The following is a 20,240-nucleotide window of genomic DNA, read 5'->3' on the forward strand; positions in this document are numbered from 1 at the left end:
TTAATTGTCATGATTTTCATCGTCTTTCTCTCTGTATCTAAAACTTGAGCTATTTTAGGTTAATGTGTATCTTATGCTCCAGTTTCTTCCCGCCTTGTTTTTTTGACTGACAGTGGTAAAAAATCTCATTGTAACTTTCTTCCCTTTATTCTTCCATTTCTTATCTTCATGAAGAACTTCAGAAAGCAGATTTTTCCAGGTTTGTTTCTTATGAAGTTGATAAACCTGTTGATTTTTTATTTTTTTTTTTTTTTCCCCTCAGGAAAACCTTTACGACTCACTTTGCAAGCCTGTGATGTAAAGGGAAAAGAAGATAAATCAGGCCCTGAAAACCTCCTTGTGGAGCCATGGACTGGGGATGGTAATGGCCTGGACTTAAAATCCAGAATGCTTAAACAGACACAAAGACTGTTATCAAGGCTGTGATGCTGCTACATATATATATATTTATGTTTATTTAGTGCTACTTAATAATTTTATGGTATGGAAGATCTGTAATTAAAAAGAAAAGGGTGCAAAACAACACTAAAACACCCCAAAAAGCCTAACAAAAAGTCCCCAGTATGTAAAGTCTGTTTTACAATGAGGCCTTCTGAGGAGCTAATTTATTGTTAAAGCAAACAAAAAGATTGGATATGGGGGAGAATTTGACAATGGAAGTCAGCAATGGGCTCTTGCAAAGAAAATGACCTGGAGCACATTTTGAGGCTTTAAGTCATGAGTCATTCATTACTACTTTCCCAAATATTGATGAGGAGATTTGGTAGAAACCCTTGAAATTCTCATTGACTGCACATAACTTAATTCTCCTTTCAAGCCTGCCTTTGTTAATGCAGTATTTTTGTGTACTGGATACAACCTGAACAAAATAATTTGTGGTTTTTTGACGTCTTTTTTTTAAGTGAAATTCTTCCTAATCTTATTTTAAAAACTTATGTATTGTTTTGTGCAGTGCTACTGGTAAATGCAAGCTTTTGTGATAGAAAATCAGGCACTTTCTAAATGCTTATTTTACCCTTTTGTTTGCTTGTATGTGGTGTTTGAGTTCATTCTGTAGCTCTCACAAAATCATACAATCCCAGGTTGGGAGGGACCTTAGGGATCATCTGATCTAACCTTGTTAGCATGACCCAGACTAGGTGCCCCACCACACTATACAGCTGAATCTTAAAAGTGTCCAGTGTTGGGGAATCCACCACTTCCCTGGGAATATTATTCCAAAGGCTGATTGCTCTCTAGCTAATGGGTGTTTCAGTAGAAAAGTGTTGTGGTTTTGCTCCCCCCCCCCAATCCACACCTTGCACTAGCAGTCATTCCAGCCTTGTTCTATCTCCACTGCTGCTTTAGGTTTTCTTACTGAAACTGGGAAAACCAGAGCAAGTATTATTCTTTCTACTGGAACTGAATCTTCATTTCAAGTGACACAGATTAGAATCAAGGTAATGCAGTTCCTGTATGCTTTTGAAGCAGAAGGTTTGCTTGTTTCCCTAGTGGTAGAGTTGAATTCAAGTTGTTTGTTTGTTTTTTTTGTATGAACTGTAATTTTAAATTCATCTTGAAATAGTGTTGTTTTGGGGTTTTGCTTTGCTGTACATCACAGAGAATTTAAGGAAAGGGAGGTCTTAAATTGTTACAGGGTGCCACAGGCATGTAGTAAAGTCATTTATTTTATAGTGCGTTTGTCTGTATCTTAGAATATCTCTTACAAGTCAGTGACAAGTGTGGTATTTTCTCTAAAGGGTATGGATTTATATGTCAGATTTTATATTTAAAATAGTTTTTTGACTGTGTGAATAGCAGGAGTCAGGATATATAGCATGTGAGTTCAGGTTAAATGTAGGTCTTTCAAAGTCTTTTTAGAGACATTAGTGTAATTTGAATATTTGGTGTGATTTTCTTTATCTTGTTTAAAAGCAAGATCTTGTGATTAAATCTCAGGGCCAGGACCATGCTTCAGTGAGACTTCTGCAGCTGGATTTATTTATTTATTTAAGGCACAGCAGTAGTTTAATTTCTGGAGCAAGCTTCTATATTTCAGTGTCAAAAACACTTAGACATGGGTGGACTTCTGGCAAGTAAATTCTAACTGGAGCTGGAATTTGGGCGCTAGGAGGGTGATAAATATGGCAAATGTTAACCATGATGCGTGATCCTGATTGACTTAGTTTTCCTAACACTTCTCTAAATGCGTATAATTTATTTGTGCAGTTCCAGAGATCAGTACTGTCAGTATTCAGGTTTTTTCCATAACTTTTTTTCTTGTGAAAGCAACACCTCCTTTTACTGTCAATTTGTTAATCCATCACACTCAATTTGTTCTTGTAGGTCCGAAGGGGAGCCATCGGGGCCCAGTGTGGGCTGGTGTTTGCTTATAATAGTGCTTCAGAGAAGTTCCATGCAGAGGAACACTTCAAAAGATTTGAAAGCTATGACAAGTGGAAGCTGCGGGAATTCAAGCAGTTCTTAAAGAACAGGTATAGGTGGACTTCTTGTAATGAATATCTGGAAAATAATTGTGATATTAGATCTTTTTTTTCAATGTCATTTGAACTGCTGAAGATCATTCCAAATGACTGAAGAATAATGCATCGTTGAATTGCTACTTGTTTGATTTCAGTGACCCTAAATGTGATGTGTTTGAGGCAATATGTATATAGCTGTTGTTTTCAATATCTCGATTTAAAGACTTGTTTAAAAAGGGATACGACAAAATCCATGTTCTACTGGAGGTGCACATCACTGATAGCAGAAGTACCTTCTAGGAAGGTCATGGGTTAATCAGCATTTATTAAATGACTTTCTCAGAACTGTTGCTCAGGAGCGAGGGGAGGCTGGGAACCATGACTGAAAAGATTTCCTTAATTTTCTTATCTTGCACTTGGTAGAGTTTGTGTGAAACTTTCCATTGTCTCTCTTCACATCTTTATAACCATAACATGCAAAAATATTCTGGTCAAATATCAAGGGCTTTGCAGTTTTTATAAACTTCACAAAGTTTGTTGCATTTTTTTATACGTAGAAGCAGGTGCTCATGTGATGATCTGGGAGACGATGATCCTATTGGCTGGTTTGAAGTGGAAGAAGAATGGGATGAAGTTGATGTCAAAATGCAGGAATGCAGAATTTCCCAAGTAAGGAACCACGAAAATCCATTGAACCCATCACAGGGAGCAGAAGCTTTTCTCTGTGCTTTGTTGTAATGTCAACTGAAATAAACTTAACTCTTATGTGTGAGGACAGCTCTTCTGGGTAGAGGTAAAAAGCAATGGGCTTCCAGTTAAACACAAGCCAACTTTTGTCCTCCGAGTTTTATTCTTTTTCTCTGTATGTACACATATGTTTAATGCAAAGTTATGTGATAATGTGCAGACTGTTGGCTTTATCCCGAGGAGATACTTCAAAAAAGGATGACATGATTGTTGCTTTGTTCTAGCATCTAGATGAATTAACAGCTACATGGTTACATTTATTCTTTCAGAGCCAGATCCCTTGTTTTAAGGGACAAACAATTACTAAGCAGCTCCATCAGACTGATTCCCTTGAGGAATGTGGGTCTTCTGTTCCTAGAGTGGCTTGAACAAATACAGGTTTTGATTTGTAGTGTTTAAGTAGGAAACTTTGCTTTTCAGATCCTGCTTTTATCTTGGTTCTGGAATCTGCTGTTGCTCAGTTCCCCGATCCTTTTGTGTAGTGTAGGAATTAGCAGAAGTGGTGATGCAGTTAAAAGTCAACTGGTAACTTTTCTAAAGCCATCACTACTTGCTAAGACATTCTGCTGCTGTCTGTGTAACGCTTAGTCCCTGAGACTTACGAACACACACAGCTACTAAGTACATTTGGATTGCAGAACTTGCTGTTCCTTTCCACTTTGCATTCTGTATCTCACAGTGGACAGATTGCATAAAAGTATGTTTTAAATACTACACGTTAATCCTCTGTTTGCTTCTAAATGCAGCTAGTAACTTTTTAACCTCCAAAAGTGCTGTAACTGTAGAACCAAGGAAGAGAGTATGCAGAATGAATGGAACTGATAATGAATTAACTAACTTTGCAGGTGCTTGTAGAGGTCACAGAACCATCACTGTGCCTTTGTTTGGAAGCAGGGAGAGTTCAGGCTCCTTGTTTTAAACTTGTGGAAGTGATTGACAGGGAATAAGGCTTGCTACCCCCAATCCCACCTGTAGTCTTGTCATATGTATGTGCAGTCATGTCTTTTAAAGCCAAATGTGTACTAGCTTTTAAAACCAAATCTTGTGCTGTGCTAATATCCTTCTAGTACTTGATGATAAAGTTCTTGTGCACAAGACAAGACACAGCAGAGCGGCTCGGAGTTCAAGGCCTGAATGTCCTTGGGTATCTTCGACCTATGCGGGATGAGCCCAGTAGGAGCATGAACTGCTTGCAGTGCAGGAAAACGGGTGATGATACAGTTTGTGGCACGACTCTTCTCCTGAAGACACTTCATTTCATCCAGCAGCTGGCACAGGACCTGGTATTTTTTCTGCTTAGTTCATTTTAAGGGTGTACATGCTAAAAGGAATACGGCTGTGCTAAAATAAATCGTGACTGGCTAAGGAAAATCTTGGTCCTAGGTAATAGCAACTGTTAAAACCATGCTGTGGAGGAAGAAAGTTTCTGAAGAACAGTATTCTGTGTTTACTGATGTTGGCTAGAAATATGGTGACTTTGGGTCCAGAAAAGGGTTAATAACCATTTTTCAAGATCAGGTTACAATGCTGTGTGAAGTAGATGCAACAGGAGTATGCTCTACTGTCTGTTAGGTAATGTTGGTATTTCTGAAGCAAGCATCTGAAAAACACATAGAGAGGTAGCTAGGAAGGCTGCATAGATTAAAACATACCCTCATCTGAAAAAGTTCTTTGGATATCTAGGGTGAGACATGTACGGTTAAGAGATGTGGCTGGTGTGTGCTGTTGTGTGTCAGCCTGATGTACCCTACTTCTTAGGATACATGTCAGAATCATGTTCTGTTTGTACAGCGCATGCATCTGTGCCTTTTCAGCTTACATTCTTCTCCATGGACAGCCTCATTTTGGCTATTACTTTCAGTTAAATTACATGGAGAAACAGAGGTAATGTGAAGTCTTTTTGGGCGGGGGGGACTAGGCATCTAGAAAGCGGAGAGAGAATCCTTATTAGTAGCTCTGTTAAGGGGGAGGTTTCAGCATGAACTGTCACACTGAGACACTGGAGTATCCATGAAGGAACTCACACTGGAATTCGAGGTACCTGCAAGTATATAAGAAACTAGCCTGGTTTAAGCCCACTGCTCAGGGATTTACTTTTTATAAATGTGTTCTGTATAGAATTAGTTTTCCAATCCTGTGTTTTCCTTTGCCTTTTTAAGGTTCAGCAGAAGGAGAGTGGATTAAAATACAAGTCATTTTTGGATTTCACAGGCCTTGATTTGCAGCTGTTCTGGAATTTTTACAATAAACTTCACCAAAGGTAAGTAAGTCACTTCTTTACTGTGCGCCGAAGCGCTAAGCTCTGTGTGTACATATAGATAACGTATGCTTCGTTTAGTTGCAGCAGTTTCTTCTTCCTAAACTACATCATTTACGTAAATAACATTTTCCTACTCCTGCCATATGGGGTTTAACCGTAATGTTATGTAGAAGCCTGAGATGTAGATTAATTTAGCCAGTAGCTATACTTTTTTTTACTATGTGCTCTCTACTCGGTGGTTTTTACCCATCTAAGATAGTGATTTTCATAGCATTACCTATTTGGTGCAAAAAAAGCTTCTTTTCTAGATTTGCTTCTGTTTGTTCTATGTTTTTTTGCAGCTCAAGGGAAGAATGTATCTTTGCTCAAACACTGCTGTTGCAGCTTCTCCAGAGCTGCTTCTCTGTACTTACCACAGACAATAAAACTGCTAAACCTCAAGAAACTTCTCAGAGTAAAACATCTGGTCACGCAGAAGCTGCAAAAGAGCTTTATAGACATTTGTGTGAAGGTATGTTATATTGAATGTATTGCCTGGTTTGTCTGTTCTGATTTAGAAGTGTATCACAACAGTTACAATTCGGGAAAAGATATTTATTCCTAGAGGCCGAGTCAGCTACTGTTCCTTTCTTTCTTGTTCAGGTCAGTGAGTACTAATAAGTCTATCATAGTGAAGCTTTCCTGGACCCTATGAAATGTTTTTATAGACATTCTGACAACCTGGGGTCTGGAAACAGCTGCAGTAAAAAACTTCTTTTGAACACGTCACCTGCTTGAACCAGCAGGGAATGTGATCCTTTAATGTTACTGGAGTTTTTATTTCTCGTGCTTCATATAAACACCAGTGATCTTACTAGGAGCTTGTAAGGTTTAATGAAACACGGAAGATTCTGGAGCCAGCAAAGAGAATGGGAATTACATTCTAGATTTTATTGGAAGTAGGATGTTACTCTCTTTATTAAAGGGTATTTTTTTTTTTGTTAATTCCCTAGTAGTCTCCTTAAAAGTCAGCTAAAGTTAAACCAGTTCATGTAGAATCTGTCACATCTTGAAAGCTCAGTTAGCTTTGATAGTTGTCAAGCCTTAATGTTCATAGAATTAATTTACTTAATGAATAAATATACCCTTAGAAAAATCTTTCTTGCTGGAAGTGAAAATGTTTCCCCTCATTTTCTGTGGGTATATTAGGTTTGCAAGGGCTTGAAGATGTGTAAAATAACACTTGAATTCGGTTATGCCTCTGACACATCAGATTGAGTATTGATTTGAACCGTAATTTTTTTTCCTTTTTGTATGAGCAGTAGTGGATATGGGGGACAGTAACTTCATGCCAATGAAAATGCTGAAAGAGGAAGTTAAGAACACCTTACTCAGTGGAGCAGCAATCTTTTTCCCAGATAGACAGACCAGGCGACACCAACTCTTCACCATGATGGTAAATCATTAAATGAGAAATTGCTTGTTTAGTACCTGTGTTCTTCATGCAGAAAAGAGGAAAAATCTAAGTTCTTGTTGTCAAATAATCTATTTTTGTCCCATTGAAGTAAAAACCTTCCTTTCTTTTTCTTCTTTGCCTCTTTTTACCCTGCCCCTTCTTTCTTTGCATCTTATTCAAAGAAAGAGGAACTAACCCTGCTTTTCTTACCAAAAATGAACAGTAGAATGCAGCAATTAGAATCCTTTCTCCCAGAGGAGGGAAACAGAACATAACATAAAAATAAATCTCTTTCCTTTTCTAGAAAAACATCACAGAGCAAGAACATAAGCAATCCGTGCATCTTGCCTTCAGATCCTTGTGTACTCACTTCAGGTAAGAGGTCCTGAGATGGAAACGAACTGCCTGATACCCAACATCTGTGAATAAGTTCATATTTAATTGGTTTTAGAAATTTTATTCCCCTAGAAAATAATTCTCAAAAGAACTCTACTGTCTTTTGCTTTAGAGAGGAAAATACTACTACTTAATATGCTTATTAATGGAATAACTATATAAAACATTGCCCAATGTTTGTGCTGCATCACAGTATATTGCTTAGACTCCTCCCAGGCTGTCTTCTGATTTTTGTATGTGATTGTCCATGGTGATGGTTGGTATTGATTTAATTTGTCTGGAGTCATCAGAACCCAAACTCTTGGTTTTCGTAGTGATTATACAGTAGGATCTCTATGGATGTATCACAATGATAACTACATTTGAGTTTTGGAACTGCGCTGCTTGTTATTGGTTAATAAGATTTTTGTTCTGTAGTGATCAAGATCCAGGTGGACTCCTATTGTTACCAGAGAAAGGAGTTTCTGAAAATCCTGACATAAGTGAAGTGCTGTCAGTCATGGATACCCTTCTGCTAGTGGCAGCAAGAGAGGTAACTGTCCTTGCACTGTTCATCTTCCTGCTTCTTTGCTGTAGTTTTTGTATGCATTGAAACACAAGCTGCATGCCCAAGATGTATGCTAAAGAAATGGCTTTCCTGTCCTGGATAAAACTTTTCATGGTTGTTCGACTATGTAGGATTAGATTTAAGTATTTTCCTTTAGGCAGTAATGTTTCATTATAATAGAGTAACTAATGTATAAGATGAGGTATTTTTCTATAGTGTTGAAAACACTTTATGGCACACTAGCCACACTGGGAAGCAGAACTAATCATCACATACTGAGATCTTAAATTGGTCATGACACTAAAGGAGGTGTAAGTGGAGGAGGCTCATTTACATATACAGAAAAAATGTGCTGAGAACATGGAGTGACTCATATGTAGCTATCCCTACTTAAAGTTATGATTTATCACAACAAAACCACATCAGTTGTTTTGTGGCATTATATGCTGCTTGTCAGTTGCATTGAATCTTCTTTTTGTGGTGTGAGTGGGATGATAATGTCCGTCATAGTTGACTTGGTACATATTGTATGTAATTCTGCAGCAGAAGAGAATATCCTTTTGTTACATTCTTTTTCAGTGTGAAATGATGATGCTGGATGTTGCGCAGCAAGAGAGTGGCACAGTCTTGTCTTCCTTATTCTGGTCTGTTCAAGGTAGCCTCCTTTCATGGTGCTACCTGCAACTTAAGGGTAGTGATAATTCAACCAAGGATCTTGCAGTAGAAATCCTTAAAAACTGTAAGTGCTGGGTTTGAATACAAAATTGTGGTGTGATACAGGGCTTTAAAATGTGATTTTACAGATCGCAGTACAATAAGGGTTCAGCAGTGATTGCCTGGAGCATATTCGTAACTATCAGAGCATTTCTGATCACCTTGGGAAGGAATTTGTAGGCATATTTAGCAATTCAGAATTTTAGTTATCCTGCTGATTTGATGTTGGTAGAATCTTAAGCAAATATGTCAAAAACCCCCACCCAGACAACAAACAATTACACTTTTATTTGGACATACTGGTTTCTTTAAATGTCCCTTATTTTGATAAGCCTTTCTGTGGTGATTACATATTTTCCTGATGTTTGTGATAGCAAGAAGACAGGAACTTACTTAAGAAGCTGGGCACTTTTAAGGGATGTTTTCCTGCGGTGCTTTTGTTGGTTTTTTTTTTAATGTAGCAGCTCAATATTAAGTAGTTAATTGGACCAGAAGGTGTAATTTTATGTAAAATTACTTCATATTTGTTACTTGTGTATAAAAAAGTTGTTTTTCTTTTGGGTTCCTGTCTTGCATCTAAAAATGGAGTAAAGCTATAGCTACTGACTAGCCTCACTTGTTACTTGAGCTGCTGTACTTAAGCTCCTCTGTAGGAAGGCTACTGAATACGCTGAGATTATTGAAACAATCTTGGAGCATTTGAATAAGTTACTCATCACTCAACTTTTTTGTCATATCATTGCTAAGCATGATTTGTTTCCACAATAGAAATACCACAGAAAATTTCTCTGAACTGTTTTCACTTCTGAGTGTCACTGCCTTGGGGCAGCAGATGCCTTTCCTGCTGTCTCTCATCTTGTGCACATCACCACACACTTAGTGTTTGATAAAGCAGGTTGTGGTAGCAAATCCTTAAGGTGGCTATTAAGGGTTTTTTTTCTCTTTAGATGTGGGCCAGTTCCTGTCAAATGTCAGAACGATTTTGCAGTCACTTTTGTCTCAATATAGTGGCAAAACAATAGTAGAAAAAATAAGTAACTCTGTCTTTGCTATGGCAACTCGTCAGCTGGTAAGTGAACATTGGGGTTTTGTACTATTCCCGGGTAGCATGGCTGTGGTGATGTGCATCTTCATGAGACCTGTGCTTTCTCCTAGGTCATCTTCCTGTTGGATTTTTGCACTTTAGACATTCCATACTGTACTCTGCTACAGGGATTCAGCACTTTGATAGAACCACTGAAAAGCCTTTGTAGTGAGCCTCATAAGGTAACTAAGGATATAGGCACTAATAAGTACAGTGAAACAAAAGCAGAATTGCAAGAGAGGCATGGAGAACTCTGGTGATTCTGTTGGTGAGCGTTTGAAAGGGGCTAGAAAGCTTCTAAAATCATGGGTTGTGTAATAAAACGTAGAGTGAAGACCTAGAAATATATCCGTACTGATACAAAAGATGAGCAAAGTGACCAGAAAGTCCAATTGGAATGGGAAGCATAGAAGTTAGATAGGAAAAAGGATTCTGAGAATGAAGAGGAAAATAGTTTAAAAATAGTATGTGCTTAACACTTTTAGATTCATTGCTTGTGGTGATGTAATTCAAGTCTCTATGTCTGTAGCGTAGATCATTAAATCTGCATTAGTCATCCAGGCTCTCTTGTTGTTACCTTTGGAGTAACTTGTAGGCATTTCTGGCATGAGACTGTCTCCTCCCCCAGAGACTAGATGAATTTAGCTTTCGAAGTGTTTCCTTACCGTTAGTATTAAGGGTGTCTTTATCACCAGTTTATGTATAGCCTTTTAAATACCACTTTGTATGTACATCTGGCAACTTGAAAGTATAGGCACACAAATCTAGTGTGATAATATTTTAGATTTTTTTTTTAATTCTTTACATTTATATCTCAAGAATACGTTTTTGTCCTACAGATGGAAATGGAGAGCTGGCAGCAAGAGCAGCCTGTGGTACTGAGAACATGGACGATGGAGTCTCCTCATAACTATGAAAATAATTGCCATGAGGTCTCAGTCTTCCTATGTCATGGGGCAACGTACTTTGAGGTGGAATTTGATGACAAATGTGAAACTGAAAGGAGGTAATTTGGTCTTGTGTTGTATTAGATTCCAGTATCTACCTGCAGAGAGGCAATTAGTGTTTCAACGTGCAAGGAGTACTTCCTGTGCTCCAAGCGTGCCATTTCGATTTCTTCATTGTTCTGTGTAATCTAGAACATGTATTTTGAGTGACTTCTCATGCTGAATGCCACTCCTGGCAAATGTGCAGACATGCTGTTCATACGAATTTTGCTTCCTTTGGTCTTAGTCTGTTTTGTAATGCTGCTGTGACCACCACAGTTTGTGCCTGTGGGACTTATTTTGCCCTCTTTAGGCAAAACTGTTGGCTTGGTTTCTCTTGGCAACATGTCCAGCTACCGCTTAATTAAGGCATATGCTAGGTGCTAAACATTACCAGTTCTGAAGGATTGGGAAAGTTCTGTAGGAAAGCAGGTCTGTTTGCTGGAACTCGCATTGAAACATGAAGTAAATCCTTCACAGTGATGTGAAGCAATGCAGGTGTGTTTCAGAAAGATGCGACGGTTCACATGCAGCGCTTCTGAAAATCCAAAAGCAAAGATTTTCCCCAAAACCTTAAGAAGTAAATTTGGAAGTAATGAATTGCAATTTTCACAGGTATGATTACTTGGAGTTTACTGATGCAAGAGGTGCAAAAACTCGTTATGATACAAAGGTTGGCACTGACAAGTGGCCTAAGGTGAGCACCTTTTACAATTCTAAACCAAGTGATATATCCAATCTCTACGAAATTATTATGATTCTTGTGGGGAAAAACCTATTGTGTAAAATGATGTGTGCTTTTGTGTGTGTGTGTGTGTGTGTGTGTGTCTAGTCCCTCACAGAAGGTGAGGAAGGAAGTTTTCAGTGATGCAATTAAAGGGAGTGAATGAGTAATAATCCCTCTTTGTTGCTGTTATTGAAGGGGCAGTCAGTCAAAAGGAAAAGTAATAATCATAGAATCACAGAATTATGTTTAACTGCTGTAACTACATGGGTAAAACTTACTTGTTGATGCTCAGTCCTCGCAATTTTTTACGTTGTGAGACAGTGTAGTCCTCCCTGTGGCTAAGCTCTTTCTTCAGTGACACCTGCTTAAATGGGATGCTTCTCTATGGCTTTATGGCTCTGATGTCTAAAGCTCCATCATCTATAAAATTTATCATTAAGCTATTAAATAGAAAGTTTACCTGCTTAGTATTGTGGGTGTCTTGTTCAGATGGTGGGGGGGGTTAGATCAGTTATGGACAGAACATAATATTGAAAAGCCACAGTTGCTGAAGGAAATTCATTACCCTGAAACGTCTTCTTGTCATCTACATTTGGCAAAATGACTGTTTTGTTGCTCTGTAGAAAGTGACCTTTAAGGCTGGCCCACGGCTGCAGTTTCTCTTTCACTCTGACAGCAGTAATAATGAGTGGGGCTACAAGTTTTCCGTCACTGCTTACGGCCTACCAGATGTCGCCGTTTCTTGGGGCTTGGATTTACAGCTTCTTGTATGCCGGTTGATGGGGCGCTTGGCTTCCCGAAGTATGGCCCTGAAGTCTCTCCGAGGTGAGTGCCCCAAATAATAGTTCCAGAATTGTGATTCCATGTGAAGAGGAGATATAAGGTCCTTATGTTTGAAATCCCCAGTGAAAACAAAGCTCCTTTTTTGTTCCTCTCTTGACTCAAGCTGCAACACTCCTGTTTTGTTGCTTAACAAAGTTTGGTCTTTCAGCCATACCCACTACTTGTGGGAAGCCTGGCTGCTCTGAGAGCACCACTGTGACTTCTGTAACCTTCAGAAACCAATGTTAGGAAAACATGGGCACCTGGAAGTTAACATACTAAACAGAATTACATTGATGAAGTAATATCAGAGTTTGCCCAATCTTCTCTTCTTCTGGTTCTTTTTATCTTTAAAAATTGTTCTCTAGTGCGGTGGCCTGTCCACCCCCTTACTGGTGGTGTAAATGTGGAGCCAGCAAACCAAAAAAATATACAAAGCTTAGAATACAGATGATTTCAAAAGTTTCATATGAACATTTGGTATTCATTTAAATTTGGATTCACAAATTAAGTTTGGCTAATCCCAGAAGTTAAGTAAATTTAGGATTTGGGCCACTGAAGACAAAATACAAAATAGGAGATGAGTGCCACGAGAAATTGAAAAAAAAATGAGAGATGCTTGTTTTTAATTTCAAACCCAGGACACTTCCATGTAGCTTCCTAAATCTGAAGTCACTCACCACTTGGAAAAAACTTAAACAAGGTTAAAGAGTTCTTGCTGCAATCAGGTGGTCAGTGCTTAACTTAGAAAAGTAGGCAGATACTTAGCTGTAGATTTTTGGGAACTGATCAGAGAATCAACCAGGTTGGAAAAGATCTTTAAGATCCTTAAGTCCAACTGTTCTCCAGCACTGCCAAGGCCATCCCTAACCCATGTCACTGAGGGCCTCATGTGCACTGTTTGGGAATGCTTCTGGGGATGCTGACTCCACCACTGCCCTGGGCAGCCTGCTCCAATGCCTGAGCACCCTTTCAGTGAAGACATTGTTCCTAATATCCAGTCTAAACCTCCGCTGGGGCAGCTTGAGGCCATTTAATCTTATCCCATCGCTTCCTCCCTGGGAGAAGAGACCAGCCACCTCCTGATAGAAGTGTTCTTATCATACAATATTTTCTTCCTTTCTTAATATGAGTGTGCTCGTACAGCAGATTATTATGTCTTTTGTAGGACAAAAAGTTTTTAAACTCACTTGCAACCTGGGAAATTTCTGTGGTTTTAAGTACAGTGAAAATGTTTAATTTAAAGCTCTTCCATAATGTAACAGCCTGTCACTGCAAGATAAAAAATTGGTGCTATCATTATAGCATTAAAGAATGGCTGCATCAGTTTTCTGCATCACATTAGAGAAACAGAAGTTAGAGAATACAGTTAAATTACTTGTTCACTATATTTGCATTACTTTTTTTTCCCTACTGCATATTTAACATTTATTGTTTTTATCAATCTGTAAACATGAACAAAAATATTTAACTGATGTGTGTATGTGTGTGTGTTCTGAATTTCTTGCAGAACTAGGTAGTGAAGTAGATTTGCCTCCTTTGAAAGTAACAGCAGTCCTTAATTCTCCTCTGTGGAAACCTGTGTTCAGGCATCAGATGTGTCCTGAGGCCCTCCTGGGAGACAGTCAAAGCAGTAGGCTGCACCAAGATAAAAAAGAGGTACTTACACCACTGCTTTTGTTTCACTAGCATGAAATTTCTGTGTATCACACAGCTTCATTCAGACTTAGTTGCTGAGTTCTTGTGCTGAAGTTGTCATCACTTGTGCTGTTTAATTCCATTATCAAGGAGGAAAGAAACTGTTGTTCTGTGCCCTTTATTAGTTGCCATTTTCACAGCATGGTTGGGATTCAAAGATCATCTAATTCACTACCTGTGCCTTGCGCGGGGACATCTTTCGTTTAGATCCGGTTGCTCAACTGCAGTAGCAACAGCAACAAGGTGATCTAACTGTAGAAATGGGCTGCAACAATTCTCAGGTGTTATTAAAGTAAGTGTTTTCTGTCATTCTTTCCAGGCTGTGAGCTCTCATCAAGATGACTGCCGTAACTTTCTTATCGACTTTGCAAAATCAGATCCTGCCCAGGACTTCAGTGGGCAAAAATCTGAACTTTTCAAAGGATTTACACAGGCATGTAAAAAACAGACCCCAAAGACAGATATAGTTGCTGGTTCTACTGTTGATCAAGCTGTCAACTCAACATTTGCTGCTTTGGTGTATCTCACTCCAGATTTATATGAGAAGCTTCAAAAATATGGTAACTCTAATATTATTAGACTATCTTAATAATCAGGATTTAAAGTTTGTAAAAGGCTATCTTAGAGCTCAGTTTATAGACTGAAAAATCAGTTTAGTGTGACAATTTCTAAACAGATAGCACAGTATAAATTCATCATTTAGGTAGACTAGGTAAGCCTTATCTCTAGAGTATTTAGTCTTTATTCATACATGCTTTTCCTTCAGAGCACTGTCCAAATATTAATAAACATCATAAGCTATTACCAATACTTATAATGATATACCTAAAGAGAGTAGTGATGTTCATTTGGGGTTTTAATTCAGAACAATATGGTTTCCAGTGGTTAGAGATTTAGATGTAATTTTCCACTCACACTGTACCTTTCCTAAAAAGCCACCACCAACTTATATATGTTTTTAAATGTTTGGGGTGGAGGAGGTGTGTATTATCTCCCAAAATGTTACACTGTGGAAACTAACCTTGGTATCCTCAATGTTAAATAGATGTCTTTATATACATGCATGATGTCTGTTGTATTACAACTGATAGATTTTTCAGTAGGCAAAATGAACAGCTGTTTAACTTAACAGCACCCTTCCATTAAGCTTATGTTTGAAGTGTTGGATAATAAGGTGGTACTTGGTTTTGAAAGGTTTCATTTTAGGCTTTCACTTTCTGTCGCAACTTTGAAGCTAAACAGCTTACATGTTGAGCTATAAAATTATGGGTGAAAATGATTGACACAAAGACTGACTTGATGACTAAAGTGGTTATTGCCTTTAGTCATTTTTTCTGTGTCTGACAATTGATCTAATTTCTGAGTAAGACTGAAAACTCTGATAGCTCAGGAAAATATTAGTGAATGGAAAAGACATCCAGCCTACTATTATGTTAATAGATTTACCTGTCAGTCTTGTTGGGCCAGGATGAGTTCAGGGCCCATGTTCACCTATGCCATATGAATTATGTACAAGCGATGCTGGAAAGAAGGGGAAATAGGAGAGGAAAGACACTGAATAGGAAAGTCTTTTTCTGCACAGTCATTGTCAGGCCACTTTTGATGGAAACTGTTTTGTCAGGTCTTTAATTTTTATGAATTAATCTTTCTAGAAATTCATAGCATAAAATAGACAAAAAAGCCTGGTAACTAAATGCATCTATAGAGCTTTAATTTAATACTAACATTTCTTGATTATACTGAGATCACTTTACGTTAGTAATATTTGTGTATATAGGAAGAGGTTTATGTTATCCATGACTGTAGGCATCAGTTCTGGGAAGAGAACAGAAAGATGTTCATAATTTAACTTTGCACGTAACTCTGTCAAGGTGCAGTTTATGTATTTAAGGCATATGAAAGTTGGCAGGTTTTATTCCTTATTTTTCTTATAGGCATAACTCCAAATATTGACTAAGAGGCAAAGGAAAGGCTCTAGCATAATTTTAATTAAGTAGTCAGGTTGTGTAAAAATGGAGCTGTACATAAACAGTACTCTTCTTTCTCTCATTTCCAGTCAACAGTGGAGGCAAGGTGCCTTTGAGCTATGAGTTTGCACAAGTGTATTCCCTGGCTGATTCAATTAGAATATGGATGGTAAGATCACTCAGGGGGATATCTATTGATGTTATTTACCTTAATGTTTTACAATGCAGTGTTAAGGAGTAGGGTTGGGACCATGTTTTCCTTCAGTGATTCTGGGTCAGCTGTTTTCACTCAGGAAGGACGTATATTCACTTCTGAACTGTGAACTTAAACATTTAAATGCATTCTTACACTTCCCTCCTTCTGTCAGTCCCAAATGTGTCATCGTGTGTACTTCAGACTGAATTTGGCTCAAAACCAGTTAAACTTGAGCTCTTTTTCAGCAAGAATGTGTGTTGTTAATTAGGAAGATTCTTACTAGCAGTTGGAGTTTTTTTTGAGGTGTATCATTGAAGGAAATCAGTCTTAAGCATAATTCTCCCAGTAATGCAGTGCTAACAGAAAAGGAAATCGTTGCTTCTTTGACAAGCAAGTAACTCGCTTCAGTTCAGAGTATATTTTCTGCATGTAATTTTCCTTGAAACATAAGCCTTATGTCAAGAGGTGGTGTGATCAGCTCTCATAACCTGGTGAGAGGTGTCTGTGTCATCTGCTGCAGCTGTGGAGGGCCAGAATTCATTTAGATTTCACTAGTTTGCAGGAGATTCTAAATGTTAATAACTGTGGGGTTCTCAAGGGCAGCTAATTCAGTTTATGGCCTGTTTTTCTGCTACTCTTGTGAGCCCTTCAGATGTGGGCCAGTCAAATTAGCTGCTCTAGTATCTTGTGATCTCCTCTTTCCTGCCTGCAAGAATTCCTGGCAGCTTGATACACTAGAGATGCTATGAGTGCAGGTTCATGTAAAGATGAGTAACTGCATCATACCTGTTGCATGACAGGTGATGTTTGCATCAGATAGCACTCACTAGTTACATGACACAATGCTTTTGGAGAATCTTATCTCATGACTAAGTGTATGTCTTTTCCTGAGTGATGGGGTTAAAGGGGAAGCCTTTTTTTTTTTTTTCTTGGAGGGCTGATGCACATCCAGTCACAAGATGAAGAAGGCTCTCGGCCTACAAACCTTGAGCATCTTGGTATGAGGCTGTATTATTTGCCCTGGTAGTTTAGGTACTGCTCTTTTTAGACTAATGGGTTTTTAGTTCCACAGTAGGTAGTAGTAAATACTGTCATTGTTCTTGAGATTAACTTATTTTAATGTGATGCAGTTTTCATACTGCCTTGCTGTATAGATATACAGGGGGTAATATATTTTAACTGTTTTAACATCCTGTCTGCAGTTGGAAATGAAGCAGAAATCCCTGATGGGTAGGGGAAATGATTTTGAGGAGAAGCAGAGTACAGAAGCAAGTGAGGTGAACCCAGAGACTCTTGGTAAGTGCTGCTTTTCCAAATGTATAATCATTCCAGGTGGAGTAAATCATTGCCTTGGGAGTCTCCAACATTATTGTTGGTATAAAAGGTACATTAGCAATTGGGGCTACTTTTTAATACCTTAAGAGATAGTTCATATAATGTAAACTGGTTTATCTGGGATTGGGTTCTGCTGTTCTTTGCAGAAAATAATACATGAGAAAATTCTACAGAGAGTAACCTCTGACTTGGGTCACCTGGTTCTGAATTTACATTCATCTATTTGTGCAGATACTTATTACTATAATTAACTGATGTTGGAATAGCAGCTGGCTGTTATCAGAATGTGTTCTCACTACTGTGTACTTTGTATAGTTCAGTGTGATTATTCAAATTGAGCATTTGGAAGTCTAAAATTTAAGTAGCTGATAGTGTCATGATCAATATAAGAAGTAAACCAGTGTTTTCTAGCTGTCTTGGCTCAGAAAGAATCCAATAAATCTCTTTCTTCCTAAGCAGAAGATAGCAAGTTTGGCATTTTGTTGTCATGGTTGTAACTCTTCCAATTTTTATGGCGCAGCAAAACTTTGTATGCAGAAGAGCCTTTTATTACTGAATTTTTTGCCTGTAAGAGCAAAGACGAAAGATTCTGCTTCAGACAGTTTGGAAGCCCAAGACATTGATGATATCCAACATTATGTTGGTGATAAATGCCAAAGAAAAGGTTCTTTTGTGGACATGGACTTCCAGGCAGCGCATTCATTGTCATCCAATGGAGTAACTCCTGCTGTTTCAAAAGAGGGGAGCCAAATGACACTATCTGATACAAAGATGGAACAACTTCCAGACTCCCTCCAAGCAGAAGCAGCATCTGCAATTCATAGTAAGCCTGTTGAAAGTACAGTTTCACAGCAAGAAGACACATCATCACCTCCTTCCACTCCTACACGAAAGTCTCAGTTCAGCCGTGGAAGACTAAGGCTGCTGTCTTTCCGATCGATGGAAGAGCCAAGACCTGTGCCTACTGTGAAGGCGAAATACCCCATATTGAAAAACATATTAGATTTTATTAAGGATCAGTCCCTCTCCCATGAAAGGTAAGGAAATGGAAAATGTTGCCAATTATAAAATGCAGAAACTTGTCTTAACACCTCTTCAGGTGGAGTAAGACACACTTTAGCTGCAAGATAGCATTGAAAAGTTTTTTTTTACATGAATACATTATATATTTATGTTCAGTTACTCAGAACCAAGTAGGGGCACGTAGAGAGTAGTATTTCCTTGGATTCACTTCTGCCATGTAGAACTTCAGAATGGAAAAAATAGTTACTTGGCAATTTATTGTCTTGTTTCCTGAGATCTGTTTACAGTGGCATTCTGCTTTTTGTGTACAAACACCAAAGACATAGTACATCAGTGCTCCCAGTCCTCAGTACCAGATACAGAATAGTTGCACCTCTCATTAAATTACCTGGTATTCTGAAAATGTAAATCAGAAAGATTTCTAATTCTCAGCTTGTTTGGTTTAGGCTCTAAAACTTGGACTGGTGCAGGAAGCATTGGGTTCTGTTTGAAGCTTTATCACTCCAACTGTAATATACCACTACTGCAATACAACTGAATATTTAGATACCAGTCTCTTGTTAAATTAGTCCAGCACTTCTTGAATTGTGAATTATTTGGGTTAATTTAAACACATTTTGAAGTCCTCATGGATTTATTTTTATATTTTTTTTTTATTTTCTTAGTGTTTTAAAGGTTCTTGCTTTGAGAAAATCCCAAGGGCAGAATATTATGGAAGTGCTCAAGACAATCCGCCAGTGCCTAGACTCCCTTGGGCAGCCACACTGTTTTCATCCACCATGTGTACTTTTTCTCTTAGAACTTCTAGCCTGTCAGAAAGATTTTACCAAGTAAGTAAATATTTAGTCAAGTCTCAGCCATGTGATTTAATGTTTTAGTGTTTGCGTTCTCCTAGTCATGTATATTGAAAACCATAGAAAGTTACTGCTTTTTAATCCATATGGATAATAACAATATAACCTGATGATTAGTTTTTAGGCTACTATGCATATTTTGCATACTTCACTTAAATATAATTTTCAAGTAGGACTTAGTTTTACAGCTCTTTATGTTGGTAGGTATCATGTGGTTGAACCACAAAGCACATACCTAGAAACACCTTTAAGTTCCAATCAGTTCACACCAAACTCAGATTGTAGAGTCTTCAGTTATCGCTTTAATTTAAGTTCCTGTCTCTTTTCAGATTGGTTTCTTTCTTGTCCAGTAAAGCTGTAGTGATTGAATCCATTTAACTTACAATTACTTACATAGCATTGCATCTTCATATTTTTTGTGAGCTTACTTTGTAAATCAAGATAATGCCTATCTGGTGAGGAACTAGAGTCTAACAATGGCAGATGTTTTATATTGTCAAGCATTTGATTATTCGTGAGTTTTCGTAACTTTAGATGATACCTGTACAAGAGAAATGTTATTGTGGGGTGGTGTATTTCACATGTGTGCCAGAGGCTGAGGTGATGGACCTGCAAGCCAAGGTCTGCAGTGCTGTTAGCTATGTGCTGGTTACAGGACATGCACATACATGCAGGAAAAGGAGGCAAAAAGCATCATGTTGATTATATGCATGTGCAGTTGGTTGTTCTGTTTTGCTTTTTAAGTAAGGAAAAACAATTTGGAAGGTTTTTTCAACTAGAAGGCATTGTCTCAAAGCAGGAGCTGTTCTGGTTCGTGAATTGGGTCTGATTTCTATTGTGTGTCTGGACAGTGCTGTCAGAACTCTGTCAGCTGGCCTCTCACTTGTTGAGAGCTTTTTATGGACATCTTGCAGTGCACAAATTTCTTTTAAGATCTGGATTAGCTTTTTAAAAGCACCTTTTTTTAATTTGAAGGAATATTCTATC

The 20,240-nt window shown here is 38.1% G+C and overlaps 1 protein-coding gene across 2 annotated transcripts in view; it reads left to right on the top strand.

Annotated features, from left to right (window-relative positions):
- ZZEF1 (zinc finger ZZ-type and EF-hand domain containing 1) overlaps positions 1-20,240 on the top strand; it is a 57,182-nt gene that overhangs the window by 12,352 nt on the left and 24,590 nt on the right. For both annotated transcript variants that reach the window (XM_061355477.1, XM_061355478.1), the window contains exons 9-30: positions 263-361; positions 1,348-1,439; positions 2,326-2,474; positions 3,020-3,131; positions 4,277-4,492; positions 5,369-5,469; positions 5,811-5,980; positions 6,771-6,904; positions 7,209-7,279; positions 7,718-7,832; positions 8,427-8,586; positions 9,509-9,630; positions 9,717-9,827; positions 10,485-10,651; positions 11,247-11,328; positions 11,982-12,183; positions 13,691-13,839; positions 14,198-14,438; positions 15,935-16,014; positions 17,244-17,337; positions 17,897-18,413; positions 19,065-19,229. In XM_061355477.1, the coding sequence (XP_061211461.1) occupies positions 263-361; positions 1,348-1,439; positions 2,326-2,474; positions 3,020-3,131; positions 4,277-4,492; positions 5,369-5,469; positions 5,811-5,980; positions 6,771-6,904; positions 7,209-7,279; positions 7,718-7,832; positions 8,427-8,586; positions 9,509-9,630; positions 9,717-9,827; positions 10,485-10,651; positions 11,247-11,328; positions 11,982-12,183; positions 13,691-13,839; positions 14,198-14,438; positions 15,935-16,014; positions 17,244-17,337; positions 17,897-18,413; positions 19,065-19,229 (3,349 nt within the window). The remainder of the gene's footprint in view (positions 1-262; positions 362-1,347; positions 1,440-2,325; positions 2,475-3,019; positions 3,132-4,276; positions 4,493-5,368; positions 5,470-5,810; positions 5,981-6,770; positions 6,905-7,208; positions 7,280-7,717; positions 7,833-8,426; positions 8,587-9,508; positions 9,631-9,716; positions 9,828-10,484; positions 10,652-11,246; positions 11,329-11,981; positions 12,184-13,690; positions 13,840-14,197; positions 14,439-15,934; positions 16,015-17,243; positions 17,338-17,896; positions 18,414-19,064; positions 19,230-20,240) is intronic.

The sequence above is a fragment of the Neopsephotus bourkii genome, unplaced genomic scaffold (assembly GCF_033783945.1).
Source record: "Neopsephotus bourkii isolate Nb327-2 ecotype Australia unplaced genomic scaffold, CSIRO-AGI_Nbou_v1 NB_804, whole genome shotgun sequence".
Taxonomy (NCBI): Eukaryota; Metazoa; Chordata; class Aves; order Psittaciformes; family Psittacidae; genus Neopsephotus; species Neopsephotus bourkii.